This window comes from Lepidochelys kempii, chromosome 7, assembly GCF_965140285.1.
Source record: "Lepidochelys kempii isolate rLepKem1 chromosome 7, rLepKem1.hap1, whole genome shotgun sequence".
Lineage (NCBI taxonomy): Eukaryota > Metazoa > Chordata > Testudines > Cheloniidae > Lepidochelys > Lepidochelys kempii.
In genome coordinates this window covers 116,272,023-116,286,441 of record NC_136386.1, presented here as the reverse complement: position 1 = coordinate 116,286,441, position 14,419 = coordinate 116,272,023, and the positions used below count along the sequence as shown (strand labels likewise).

The window sequence follows — 14,419 nt, the reverse complement described above, 5'->3', positions numbered from 1 at the left end:
TGTGACCAATAGATCCCTCCTTCTGTCCATACTGGGCACCCTTATAGCAGACACTGGCACCGGTGCAGGAATCTTGCCACTCGTCGCCCTCTTGTCAGCTGCTTCCGTTGGTGTATGAGGAGGAAGACACTGAGCCAGTACCACCAGTTCCGACCGGAGCCGCCTCATCACTGGGTGACTTGTTCATCCCTTTTGCCACCCTCTCTGCCAGATGACCATTGGCAATATCAAGATCTTCTCCAAAGGGTGCCTACTGACTTGTAAATCCCATTGGAGGAGGTCCAGGACCCTCAGCACCATCTCCTGGACATCTTATAACCCCAGGGGCCATCCAGGGTGGCCCTTTTCATAAACGAGGCCGTACTACAACTGGCCAGAATGGTTTGGCCCATAGCTGCACAGTGTGCCCCCATCCAGAAGCAAGCTTGCCAAAGGGGCTGATTTCCTTTTTACACACCCTTCTCCTAATTCACTAGTGGTGCAAGTGGCTGTGGAAGGGGCTCAGCAGCACCCTCAGAAATCCACCCTGCCAGAGAAAGGGTCAAAGAGGCTGGATCTCCTGGGCAGTAAGGTCTTGTCCTCCGCAGGCCTTCAGTTTCATATAGCCAATTACCATGCATCGTTGGCTAAATACAACTTTAATACCTACGCCAGGCTGACGGAGTTCAAAGACAAGGCCCCTGAGGAAGATCAGGCTCAGTTGCACTCCTTGATGAAGGAGGGGAGGCTGGTGGCAAAGGTGGCTTTCCAGGTCATGGTGGATGCTACAGGGTCCTTGGCTACAGGGTTGGTCATACATAGAAACTCTTGGCGCCAATCATCGGGCTTCCCAAGGGCGGTCCAAAATACTATTCAGGACCTCCCTTTTGCTGAGGCCAATCTTTTCAGTGAAAAGGCAGACGAGACTTTGCATTCCCTGAATGACTCGAGATCCACCCTCAGGTCTCTGATATCTGTGCTTCAGCCCCCACAAGAATACATCAGAAACAGCCCTTCAGACCATGGCCACCTTCCTATCTCTCTTACTACCATCATCCACCTGAACCCCCTTGCAAGTGACCTGAGATCCCAGAGAGGCTGTTTCCCGGCTCCAACCACTACCACGCCGTCCATGTACTCCCAACTGCAAGCCAAAGGCCACTTTTGATATCCAGATCAAGACCTGCATACCACCACTGATTATGCCTACTTCACCACCCATCATCTTTGGAGGCTGCCTTACCTCCTTCACCCACGTTTGGAGTGAGGTCACCATGGACAGTTGAGTTCTGGAGATTATCCATCATGGATACTCCAAGATTTCCTTTCCTTTTCTCCGCACAAACCTCCTACCTGACCACCCCTGGGGGACCCCTCCCACCAATTGATTAATCAACAAGAGACAGACTTCGTACTCCACCAGTGAGTGATAGCGAGCATCCTGCCTCAATAGCGAGGAAGAAGGTTCTGCTCCCCATATTTTCTCATCCCCGTGGAAGGTGGAGATCCATCCTGGACTTTCGACAGCTCAATATTTTCATCAGGAAGCTGAAATTCACAATGATTACACTGGCATCAGTAATCATCTTCCTCCAGGAAGGCGGGGGTGGGGTAGTTCACACCTCTTGACATGAAGGATGCATATTTCCTTGTGGACATTCACCCATCACATAGGAAATTCCTACAAATCAGGATTACACAGCAACAATACCAGTTGCACATCCTCTCTTTGGTCTTGCGATAGCATCACGGGGCTTTGTGAAAGAAAGCGTTCACGGTAGTAGTAGCCTAGATGCAATGCCAGGGAAATACGGTATTCCCATACCTGCACAGCTAGCTTCTGGTGAGACATTCCCGACAAGAAGTTGTCTTCACGATAGATTCCCTTCAATGTCTCCTTGCCTCCTTAGGTGTCTGCATAAACGAAGACAGGTCCATTTTGTCACCTACACAGACAATAAATTTAATAGGAACAAGGCTGGACTCTGTCTCAGTGTGAGCTTTCCTTCCAGCGGACAGATTTTACACGATGAGCAGCCTGATCACGCACATCACCTGCAAACCCCATATTATGCTGTGTTGGTGCCTCTCCTTCATGGGCCACATGGCTGCATGCAAGTATGTGACACCTTTTGCCCAGCTCCACTCTACCTACAGGCCAACCAAGGACCACATTAACTACAGAGCTACTGTTCCCTCAGGAGTTCTTGCTTCTCTTGCTTGGTAGTCCAACCCGACGCAGACCGTGGTTGAAACACCCTGCAGCCCTCCCATATTGAGGGGCCACCATTGTGACGGATGCCTCCCTTACAGGATGGGACGCTCACCTGGCCTACCATGCGGCCCAGAGTACATGGACACCATGGGAAGCCAGGTGGCCTAAAAACCTGCTGGAACTGAGAGCAGTCCGCATAGCCTGCAAGGCATTCTTTCCCATCATATGCTCCCTCCACGTGCAAATCCTATTGGACAATATCACCATGGTTTTGTATATATATAAACAAACAAACAGGGAGGAGTGTGATCTTGTCTCCTCTGCTTGGAGGCAGTCAGACTGTGGATCTGGTATGTCAGAAATCAGGTTTCCTTACAGGCTGCGTATCTCCCATTCACTCAGAACTCTGTAGTGGACAGACTAAGCAGAAGTGTCCATGTAGACCATGACTGGGAAAGACACAACACAGTTTTGACCAACATCTTTGCACAGTTGGGTACTCTTCTATGGGACCTCTTTGCATCCCAGATTAACAGAAAGCTTCTCATGTTCTGCTCCGGGAGGGCCATCGGCAGCAACTCAGAGTGACACTCTTCTGCTCCCTTGGGTGACCTCCAATACATTTTTCCCCCTATTCCCCTTGTACCACAAGTTCCTCAGAAGATTCGCTGAGACACAGCCACCATCATCCTTCTAGCACCCTGTTGGCCCAGACAGTTCTGATTCATGGATCTCCTAAGGCTGTCCATACATCCACCCGTCAGGATCTGTCCATCTGCAGAACAGGCTCAGGCGCCACAACCCAAGCTCACTCCACCTCATGGCCCAGTGTTTGGATGGGCGTCAGACATGGAACGTTCATGCTCTGCCTTGGTCCAGGAGATCCTTAACCAAAGCAGGAAAGAATCTACCAGAATGTGCTACTGGGCTAAATGGCGCCACTTTGCTGATTGGGCATGCTGCTGTCACCATTCCCTCGCCATGGTGGGCATTCAGATTATCCTCAACTATCTCCTCGCCCTGAAAACATCAGGTTTTAGTCCTTAGCTTGCTGCGTGCACACCTAGCAGCGATTATCGTTTTCCTTCCTCCAGTAGAGTGCTGCTATATCTTCGCACACCTGACAACAGTGCGGTTTATGAAGGGCTTGATCAGAACCTTCTCACCAGTCATCAAACCCACGCCCTTGTGGAACCTTAACCTTGTCCTGTCAGCTCTCACAGGGCTGTCCTTCGAACCTATGGCAACCTGTGCCATGACCCACCTGCCCATGGAAGTGGCATTCTTGATAGCCATCACTTCGGCCAGAAGGGTCAGTGAGCTAGTGGCCATGATGGCAGACCCTCCCTACACAGTATTCCAGGAAGAAGGTCTCCCTCCAGCTACACCCCAAATTCCTCCCCAAGACTGTGTCCGAATTCCATATCAGCCAATCAACTCACTTACCTATATTTTTCCAAAACCTCATGCCTCTCCTGAGGACAAACTATACTCCATAGATGTCAGATGTACCCAGGCATTCTACCTGCAAAGAACCAAGCCCGTTAGAAAGTTTTCGAGACTCTGTCACCATAGTAGAAAGATTAAGGGGCAAGCCATATCCTCACAGAGGATTTCTAAGGAGGGGGATGCATGCTAAAATGCTATAAGGTAGCAAAACTTCCCCCTCTCGGGAGTGTTACAGTTCGCTCCACATGACCACAAGCAGCCTCCACAGCATTATCTGACATCCCATTTACAAAGCTGTGACTTGGCAATCTGTCCACACATTTACAGCACACTATGTCCTGACTCGAGACAGCCATGGATGTGGCAGTAGGAAGGACTGTCTTACAAACAGCTCTGCTGCCAGCCTCCTTGCACCCAACTCCACGTTGATTGCTGCTTGCAAGTCACCCACATGTGGAATACACATAGGGAGCTGCACAAGAAAGAAAGGTTACTTACTATAACTGGAGGTTCTTCAAGATGTGTGGTCCCTATCTATATTCCACTACCCGCCCTCCTTCCCCTCTGCTTTGGACTTGGTTACATTGCGGTAACAGGTGGAAATGGAGTGGCATTGACCCGCACCACCCTTTAAACCCTGGGTCAGGAGCACGAGGGGCGATACTGTGCATGTACAGATGAACAGACTCTGCTTGGAAAAACTTCCAGACTCAGGTGCATGTGTGCCTATGTGTGGAATACAGATAGGGACCACACATCTCGAAGAACCTCCCGTTACACTTAGTAACTTCTCTTCTCTGCCCCAGTTTGACCAGGTATAAAATGAATAAAATAATGACTTCACAGAATTGTCCTGAGGTTTCAGTAAAGCTTATGAAGTGCCTTCATATCCTTGGATAAAAGTGCATGTTATTTATTAAGTTTAATAATAGTTAACAGAGAATTTGAATGCCATAGAGAACTAGAGATTCTTATGCTGGAGATACAATCTGTCAATTCAATAACTACATTTTCTGATGTTACTCGGCTGTTTGAAGGCACTGTTAGTAATTTTAAGAACTTATTTCTCCACCAGAAATTGGTCTTGACTAATAATCAGTTGACCACCCTTCCAAGAGGAATTGGTCACCTCATCAATCTGACACATCTTGGGCTAGGAGAGAATCTTCTCACACACCTTCCTGAAGAAATTGGTAAGGTGCTATTTCTGATAAATATAAATATACAGGATGGTTAAGCAATAACCTCCAAATACCTCTGGGAGACACACAATGATAGAAATTTATTGTGTTCATAAACAAAGACCATAAAATTCAAGGAGAAACTTTTATTGTGAGGAGGTATGCACCCCTACTTGAAATTTCTGCCAGCACTACAATATTACATGCGTTCTCTATTTTCATGAGAGAAATGACTTAGCTTTTTCTGATTAATTAACCTGTGTGTGAAGAACTTGTAGCGGGAAACTGACTTGGATTAAGTAGTTCCCTTCTCTATCAAGCTCTTCACACACTGTGCTAAAGATAAATTTATAGGATTGTGTAGTGCCAGTCAGTTTCGACAACTTTCCTTTCCAACCATTTCCCTGTAAGGACTCATTAGGAAAGGAATCAGACTAATCCTATGACTTTTCTTTCTGGCCATGCTGCAGAAGTAAAATTTTATGTGAGGAAAGGGGCTGCAGAGGGAATCTAGGAGAGGCACTTTCCTTCTACAAATCTTTCCATTTGCATATCATCACACTGCTGCTCGCCTTGCTGAGACAAGAGAAGAGGAGAAGGAAATACAGGGAAAGGAGAGGAAAGAGAATAAAAGAGACCTAAACGCCATGAAAACGAGTGAGAAATACAGCGCCACATGGCTAGAGAAGAGGGAAACAGAGATACTTCAGCAGTGTCAGCACCTCCAGTGAAACACCATCACAGCCAGTGCAAATCTTGCACATGTGTTGGAGTGAGAAGGGCCAAATCTCAGCTAAACCTGGCCCTATGCATTCTAGATCATAAATTAGTTGAGCTCAGGTGCCTTATACTCTAATCTATAGAGTTAAAATAAATGACTATGTTTAAAACACTCTAGTGAGTGGTAGAGACTGGTTATTAAAGTTTTCAAATTTGATTGTCTCATGTAGAATTATCGGATAGCGCTCAGAGTTCTGCTCAACTCTGCCCTTTCTGCTTTGCAGTCTCTCACCCTGGCTCCCCAATCTTCCTCAGATTCTACATGTGGTTCCCCTGCTTGTACTCTGAACCTTTCGCACGCTCTCCCAGTCCACCAGTGGTCCTGAAACCTTTCCTTCCCCAACATGCTCTTTAACCCTCTAACACGCCTGTCACCCTCTCTGCTTCTCCTCTAGGTCTTTGATGTTTCACCAAGAGGTGAGTGTTGTAAGGCAGCAGGAGTATTCAGTAGAGATTTACATATTCTCATTACTGACTCTGCGACTGTGAACTGTTACATGATAGAAAAAATTCTGCTAATTGTAACTACAGTAATACAAATAATAGTAAAACAATTCTAACAATACCTACTTCCAGTTAGCATTGAAACTCTTATTGGTATTTTGCGGTATGTGTCCAAGCACATCATTTTCCACATGCCACTCACTCCCTTAAAGAATTACTCTGTGTAAACCTGTCTTTGCTCAGTTAATGCTCCTGCCAGTGTCCCCAATGCAACATCACTGGGAAGCTTTGACAAACCAATGGTGCAATACTATACTGCCATGAACAAGTGTTGTATTTTTTTTTTTTTTTTACCATTTTTATTAATCTAAAGTGGAGCTGGTCCTCAGAACAGGAGCAGTGCTTATAGTATTTGTATACGTGATCTGTAGGGACTGCAATGAAAGGATCTATATACAGGGATGTAGTTTGGATTTTGGCCTCCAAGATAGGTAAGCATGGGCAAGAAAGAGAATGTTACTCTGCTCTCTAGCACATCATATTGGTTGATTTGTGTAGAAATCACACTTTGAATGGAAACCTTTCAGTGACCATCACTACAGAGAATTAAGCTGAATGTGACTCTTACTTAGACCCCTGTGGGCAAGGAGGTTGCTATGCTTGAAAATAGAAGTGGACATGGGTTGTTTCCATGGTAGAGAATTTCCAACTGAATTTCCCTTGTGAGTTTAAAAGCTTCTACGTATATGTTATAAGCTTACCATGTGAAACAAAAGGGATATTTTACTTTTATATTTATGAATGTTTTATTTTAACCAGGTACACTGGAGAATCTGGAAGAACTGTATTTGAATGACAATCCCAATCTGCACAGCCTTCCCTTTGAGCTGGCGCTCTGCAGCAAACTGTCAATAATGAGTATTGAGAACTGCCCACTCAGCCACCTTCCACCTCAGATCGTTGCTGGGGGACCCTCCTTCATCATTCAGTTCCTAAAAATGCAGGGACCATATCGTGCCATGGTCTGATGTAAATTGGATTGTCCCATACACTGTACAAAATACAAACTGCATTAATGTTGTCATTATATATAATATAATATACATATAATATTATATTATATATAAAAATATATAAATAATATAAAAAGGCAAATTTAAGACTGCATTATGTGTTTCTGCTAATAGAGGAATCATAGCCATTTAGATTTTTTTTATTCTGTAAAAATGCTTGTCTAAGTTTTCTTTGCTGAATTTGGTGGATGTTTGTCTGAGTAATCTGGAAATGCCAGTTTACTTTAAGCAATTGCCAACAAATTCAAAAGTTGTTAAATTTAAGGGAAAAGAGTAGTTTTTACTTAGATCTACTTTCAGTTAGCAAAAAATGCGCAATCTTTTATGGTGAACTTTTCTTTTCTGTTTTCCTCCCTCTCCTATGTGTCAAAACCTGGTAGGGTCACACATCCTGAAGTTGGTGGGATTTTCTTTAATTTATTTTGAGATTTGAAACAAGCGGTGTTTTTATATTGTTTACAGTCAGAGTAAATCACTGGATTTTGTTTTGTTTTGATTTGCTCTGTTTTAATCAATCTAGAATTTATATGCTTCTGTTGAAGAATTTTTATCAGCTGGTTTGTATACTAAAAATATTTACTCATCAAAACAACTGGTAGGTGGAAAAGATGCAGTCAAAAAAGCTTGAATTCTTGTAAGTCTTGCTTCCCTGAGTTATCAGTTGTGGGCATAACATATCTGAACTGAGCCTTTTGTGGTTGGTCTTTTCTAGCACAAGTAACCTTTTCAGATTGGTCTCAGTGAAGAGCAGTTTTTGTTTTGTGAAGTTACAGATTCATAAGGTCTAACAGTACAGTTGAATGGCAAGGAAATAATATATATTATCTTTTTGTTGTTATAATGTTGGGTCATAAACGACAACAGGCAATTTTAAGGATTCCTCATAGACCTTGTACAATAAATGAATGTCTTACTTTTAAACACTGCAATATATGTAAGTTTTAAGGTTGGTTAACAACGTACTATGGTTTTATATCTTGACTTGCCTTGTACCTCCTTCCATTATGGAACTTCTGTGTCCAAGCACAATAGCTCCACACTGTGCTGTTTTGCTGCTGAACTAAATGCACTTTTCCCCACAGCTGGGGCACTTGCTTCAAAATATTCAGTTCAGTACCACGTCTGTTTTTTTAACCTCATCCTGTCAATTTCAGTATTAAAGAACGTTCTGTTAAAAAGAGGCACCTTTTCATTTGTGCACAGATGCTGATCACTCAGAAGAAACACTGTACGTGGTTCACATGCGATTTTATTTGAATTTGCTTGACTGCTTAGAAAGCTAAAGATGCTGCAGTGAAATAGATGCTATCACTCCACTTGCAAGATCAGTTTAAGATGATCTTTTCTTTAAGAAGATGGAAACTCTAAAGGCAGTTACATTTCAGATGTTGATTAAACTGTCCAATTTATACTCATTATAATGGAATTGCTGCTGGACTATTGTGACTTAGAGATGACTATCTTTTGAATGAAATTAAATCAAATGATGTCAGAAAAAATCTATATCCCGTGCAGAAGTTTGGGGAGTATAATTTTTGGCTTTTAGACATGCTTAATTTTATGTATTGCCTTTGGTCTGGTTTTTTCCAGCATTAACAGTAACTTTGCATTCTGTTTTGTCTGATGTTTTTTTATTAACGAGGAACAGCTTTTAAATGGAAGGCAGGTGGAGATATAAAACCGTAGAGGGCTCAAACGTGCTGTAAAACTATTGTAGATGTCACTGGATTTTACCAAGTAATGTCCGTTCCCCTCCCTTGTTTTTTACATCTACTGTAGCTTTTCAGTTTAGATTTTAGATTATAAAAGAAACTAGTTTATTACAGCTCTGCCTGGAGTTAATCTTTCTCAGCAGTAATATGTTAAAATATGAAGATGTTGAAATGTGTAGCTTTGAAGACTGTAATCTAACTTCTGAATTTACTGCTGAAACCTACTTCTTGCTCCCTCAGTTCACTTGGGAAAACAGTTTCTGATTAATATGATTCCTTAAAACAAAGGTGGCTGCCCCTGTGTCTTAAGCATATCAGTTGTGTTCCCCGTTTGCACCCCTAATCTCCCATTTTTGATGAGACAATTTTGCCCTTTAATTTATGAGATAACTTGTGTCTCGATCTGTTACAATAGAGCAAGATTTTAGGTGTGTAATACAGTAGGAAACTAGCCCAAGAGGAGTCATTTTAGGTGCTTCTTAAAAGTTCCAAGTAATAGTGCATCTAATAGCAGGTTGCCTCTTCCTGAAGCGTTTCCATTGCCACTGCTAGACAGTCAGGTATAGATGCTGTTGGGCTGCATTTATGGAATTAAGATTGTTTAGTATGTAAATATTTTGATCTGTTTTATTCATCTTGTTAAGGTACATGGTTAATGACTGTACAATTGGAGCTGACCCCCTCTTCCAAAAACTTGGTTGGATGAGAAGTTGGCTTACCAAAAATACTTTTTACACTCTTAAAAAAAAAACAAAAAAAAACAACCCATCTCCATTACACTTGTAGGAATAAAGTAATGAATTAAAACATAGCTATGTTAAAAACAGGATATTTTTCAATGTATCCTTGTGCTAAAATAGTAGCTTCAAAGCCAAATACTCCTGAGTCCTGTTTGGGAGTTCAATTTTGTACTTTTGAAGTAAATACTTCTTGCAATGTCTAGAGGGAGTGTGAGTAAAACAGCATGAGATATTAAGTTCTGGTGCAAAGAATTAACTCAAAGAATTCAAGAAGTTTCCTTATAAAATGAGTTATTTAATTTTGGTGTTAAATGGGTGAGTATCATTGCTTGGAATAAGCTTTAATGTATAAATGTTATTAGTCCCTCAGCTATTTATCTGACACCTTGATCATTTAAAACAATTCTATAACCTGACATAACTTTTTTTAATTTTCCAGGATGTTGCATTGTGCATCTGTTAACTAAGTACAGTTTTTAGGTTGTCTTTAATGCCAAATGCCATTGAGTGGGGTTTGTATATATGTTTAAGAATTTTGGATCATGCTGATTAAATTAAAAATGAGAAGAAAGAACTCAGTCCTGAAAAATATATGGTATTGAAGCATGAGCAAGATGGAGTAATAAGGTTCTAAGGGGTACTTTTTAAGACTAGGATGGTCAAAGCGGTGAGCCAGATTTCTGTTAAAACTTTTGTCCCTTGTAATACTGTTCTGGGTAGTGCTATCTCTGAAATAAATAAGAAGAGATTATAAAAAGTGTGCCAATCTTTAGAAATCTGGGTGCAAATCAAATCATGACCTCTATTGCCTGCCTGTGGAAGTATCAGCACTTGTATTTATAGGACACTCATGAACTATGCCTTTACTAACAAAAGCAAAATACCATGCTACAGAGTATAGTATTATGGTACTCTGATAAGTATAAAACTGATTATAAGGGTTGTCTTTTTAAAAACATTGATTAAATGTAAAGGAAGAATAATTGGCAATATGACTTTTAGTTTTGAAACAAGTTATATTGTGTTTAAAGTGACTAAATAGAAATTTGGCTGCTAATTCTTGGCTTTGAAAATGCTTGGTTTTCATAAATAATAATGTTCCCTCTCTGGCTGCCTCACATTTAATTTCCTAAACAAAAACATCTAGCTGAACACAACCTGTGCAGTTTGGTCATATGGTTGTATACCTGGCCTTTTTTTAACTTGCCCTATGCTATTGGAAACTCTTAAATTCATGTTACTTTATTTTAAAACAACTTAGTGTTGTAGAATATTTGATGCTTCAGTGCCTCTTTTGGTTTTAGGGTTTTTGTGCAGTTTTGTTAATGTTGTGTAAGAAATCATGTGTTCAAACTTCTTGAAAGAACAATAAAGTTTGTTCACTTAAGTGGTTTTAAAAAACAGGACGTAGAAACATTGTCCAGCTGGTTAGCACTTGAACCCATTGCAGCACCTGAAAAACAAAAACTTCAAGTACCATCTTTAATCCTGGACGTATGCAGAATACCTTTTTTAATGGAAAAACTTTTATCAGATGTTTCTTCCTTTCCTTGTTTCTCTCTTAAGGATCAATACAAAATCATAACATATCAAGGGAGTGTTACAATATCTTTTGTATTAGTAAGGAATCTGAATGCAGCAGAGTATTTTTGTATAGTCAATATTGCACCTCAATTGTATCTTTAATCGGCATGCCAGAACTTGCTTTTAATTAGACGTACAGTTGGCAGTAATTTGCACAACACACAAACTTAAAAGGCACAGTTAGGACAATTACAAACAAACGATAGTATCTACAAACAGTATCTAACGGTTTTTGTTTTTATTCTCGTGATCAGAAGATTTATGTTTATTATTCTGATGTTTCGGTCTTAAACAGGTCTGCACAGGATTTTTGCTGTGGAAAAATACCAGATCACATTAATTTGTGATCAAAAGCTAAACAAAAGTGTAAACAGTCTACAAAAAATGTACTTTTAATCTGAATTATTGTAATGTTGATTGTTATGTCTATAATATAAAAGATTGCCTTGCTTTTTTATAAATGTCATTCTGTATCAATGCATTCATTATAAATAGTATATTTGTAAATGAGCTGCCACTGAGTCTTTTGAAAGTTTTCTAGTGTTAAAATCTAACTTAACCTGGATGTAAATCATACTTTCGCAGTGTCACAAATGATTGAGAACTGCATTTTCATTATATACCTCTTCACTCTTTTGAAGATGTTTTTCCAAGTAAAATATGAAGTTTAATGTATACCGATTTCAGGAAACTTATACTTCAAAAATTGCATGACAGTAACTGCTCTAAACATAAAAATGTAAATTGCACACCTTTATAAAGCAAATGTTGGTAAAACTTTTTACTTTCATGTTATTATATTATTATACAGTAAGACTCAAAGAAAACAATATAGGATCATTCTGTTTAGAAGGAAAAAGAAACCGTGACTATAGATTTTAGTGCAAAATGAGTTCCAAATAACCACATACATGAAAATAGATGTGAAACTACAGTTCTTAAGAGACAAGAAATCACCTGGATTTAATATTTGGTTTAATAAAAGAAAACATTTTCAAAGTGCTATTATGTAGCTTTGAAAGTTATCTTGCAAGTATGTGTAGCTCGTATGATACATCTTCAGTGTTTCAAGTAGTAAATATTTACATCATGTTCTGCAAACCAAAAAGAGAGTTCTTAATACTTGTTTGAAATGAGAACATCTTAAGGGTTCAACTTCGATGCATCCCCCGCCGCTCCCCTCCAACCCGTCAGCCCCTATCAAAATGCTAATCATAGTTGAGTATCTTTAAAATAGTGAGCCAGATTCTCAACTAGCATACAGGCATCACTGCTACTTATCACTATAGTATTTGAGCCCTGCTGCACTGAAGTCAATGGCGCTATGCCAATTTACACCAGCTGAGGACCTGGCCAGAGTGTCTGATAATTATAGTATGACATCTTTGACTTGTATGTCAATCTGCATACTATGAGTGATCTAGCAACCTGAGCAGAGAACTAGGAGCCAGGGACTCCTGTGTTCTAAATCCTAGCTCTGATCCTCTTTCCCATGGTCGCCTTTGGCATGTCACTTCACCTCTTAGTGTGTCAATTTCCCCATCTGTAAAATAGGGATAATACACGTATTTCATGAAAATTAATTAGTTAAAGCTCTGAAGATAAATGCCAAGTATTCTATTAGTGGAAAATGATCCCATTACAAAATGATCAATTTGGGGTTAAATCTGTTCTATAGAAACTACTGCAGCAGTTGCTATGCTTTATTGAATTAACCATAATTGCAAGAATTACACTATCTCCTGCAGTTAATTTTGAGACAAATAGAAATTGCCCTCGTTTTAAATGACTTCAACTTATTAAAATAGTTTATTGATTAAAACACAGTGAGAGGAAATATCTATACGAGTCGTAGAAGCACTTTTTCATGCTATTGGAGAGTCCATGGTGCTGGAAGATATGGCTTTAACATTGCTTGACAGGAGAGCTATTAATATTTTAATGGGCCTTTCTTAAGCTTTTAATGTTCAGAATTTTCTGAAACCATTTATAAATCTCCATTGTTGCTGTGTTTTTTCTTCAGTTGCTCTTCCTTTCCTTTTCTGTGGTGGTGATTTGTCACAGGGCATCACTTAGTTTTACATTTTCCTTATTTACTGGATCCCTCTCAGAAAAATTCTGTATTTAAGACATGCCCACTTGAAAACAACCACCACCAAAATTAGTAACGGACTGCTGATAATTGGCATCAGCTAGACTATCCTCAGTAACCACTGAGACTTAACGGAACTCAGAAACAACATCCCCAACCAATCGTGATCTGCTGCTTCTTCCGATTAGTTTTTGGGTAAAGTGAACTGATAAGCATTGGACCAGGTCCTGAATTTCAAGAAACTGCCTTTGGTGGTGTGAAAAATGAATAAAGTTCCAGTTTCTGGCATCCTCCCTCATAAACACTATATCATTGGCCAACAAGTCTGAAGTCTGGATCTCTTAAATTAGTTCCTTTTGGTGATTCCAAATGCTAGGAAGGAATGTGGGGTGAGGATTATCTAGGACTCTGGACTCATACAGGGTTCATTACCCAATCGGGGCCTTAAGTGCCCCAGAGCTAGATATTTAAATGTATTTAGGCACCTAAAAATGTCAATAGGTGCCTAATGGGATTTTGAAAAAAATTGTCTTGTACAAGACAAGGCATGTTGGTGCATAGACAATAAAATAAAAGGGTCAACAGAATGGAAAATTGCACACCAACACCCGAGAGAGAGCTTGGTGAGCATGAGAAATACACCACTGCTACTCTTTGGAACACATCAAGTAGGAAAGAGCAGAACCACTGAATAGTAGTCTCTTCCACTGCACCATAGTCGGGCAGGACATGATCACCAGTATCAAAGATTGCAGATCAAGAAATAAAACCATGGACAGCTGACCATTGTCTGTCACCAGGAGTAGAGAGCATCAATGAAAAAAAAACCAGTCTCCTAACCATAGCTAGACTTATATCTATGGGTCAAGCAAATCAGATGGCACCAAAGCTAATTTACCAGTCATCTTAGTCAACTTCTGCAGGAAGAGAAAATCTTGAGAGCAGGAGGTAATTAGATTGGCAGTGTGATGGTTTGGAGTAAGGGTATAACAATAGTTTGTGAGACCAGCCTGCGTCCTGCACCATGATGTTAATTATCCTCCTAAGCTCCTCTTCTGCTCACCTGGCAGGTTGCCATGAAGCCAGGGTCTGTTGTGATAAATGGGCCTACAAATGTACCTTAATTGTGAGCTCAACTGTGAAAAATGGGTGAAAGTTCATAAAATGTCA

The 14,419-nt window shown here is 40.5% G+C and overlaps 1 protein-coding gene across 5 annotated transcripts in view; it reads left to right on the top strand.

The window, feature by feature from the left end:
* The window catches only part of SHOC2 (SHOC2 leucine rich repeat scaffold protein), a 107,003-nt gene extending 95,069 nt beyond the window's left edge, over positions 1–11,934 (top strand). For 3 of the 5 annotated variants that reach the window (XM_073354385.2, XM_073354382.2, XM_073354383.2), the window contains 2 exons: positions 4,719–4,836; positions 6,868–11,934. In XM_073354385.2, the coding sequence (XP_073210486.1) occupies positions 4,719–4,836; positions 6,868–7,076 (327 nt within the window). In that variant the 3' untranslated portion in view covers positions 7,077–11,934. The other 2 variants (XM_073354386.2, XM_073354384.2) reach the window with 2 other exon arrangements.
* Positions 11,935–14,419: the final 2,485 nt, after the last annotated feature.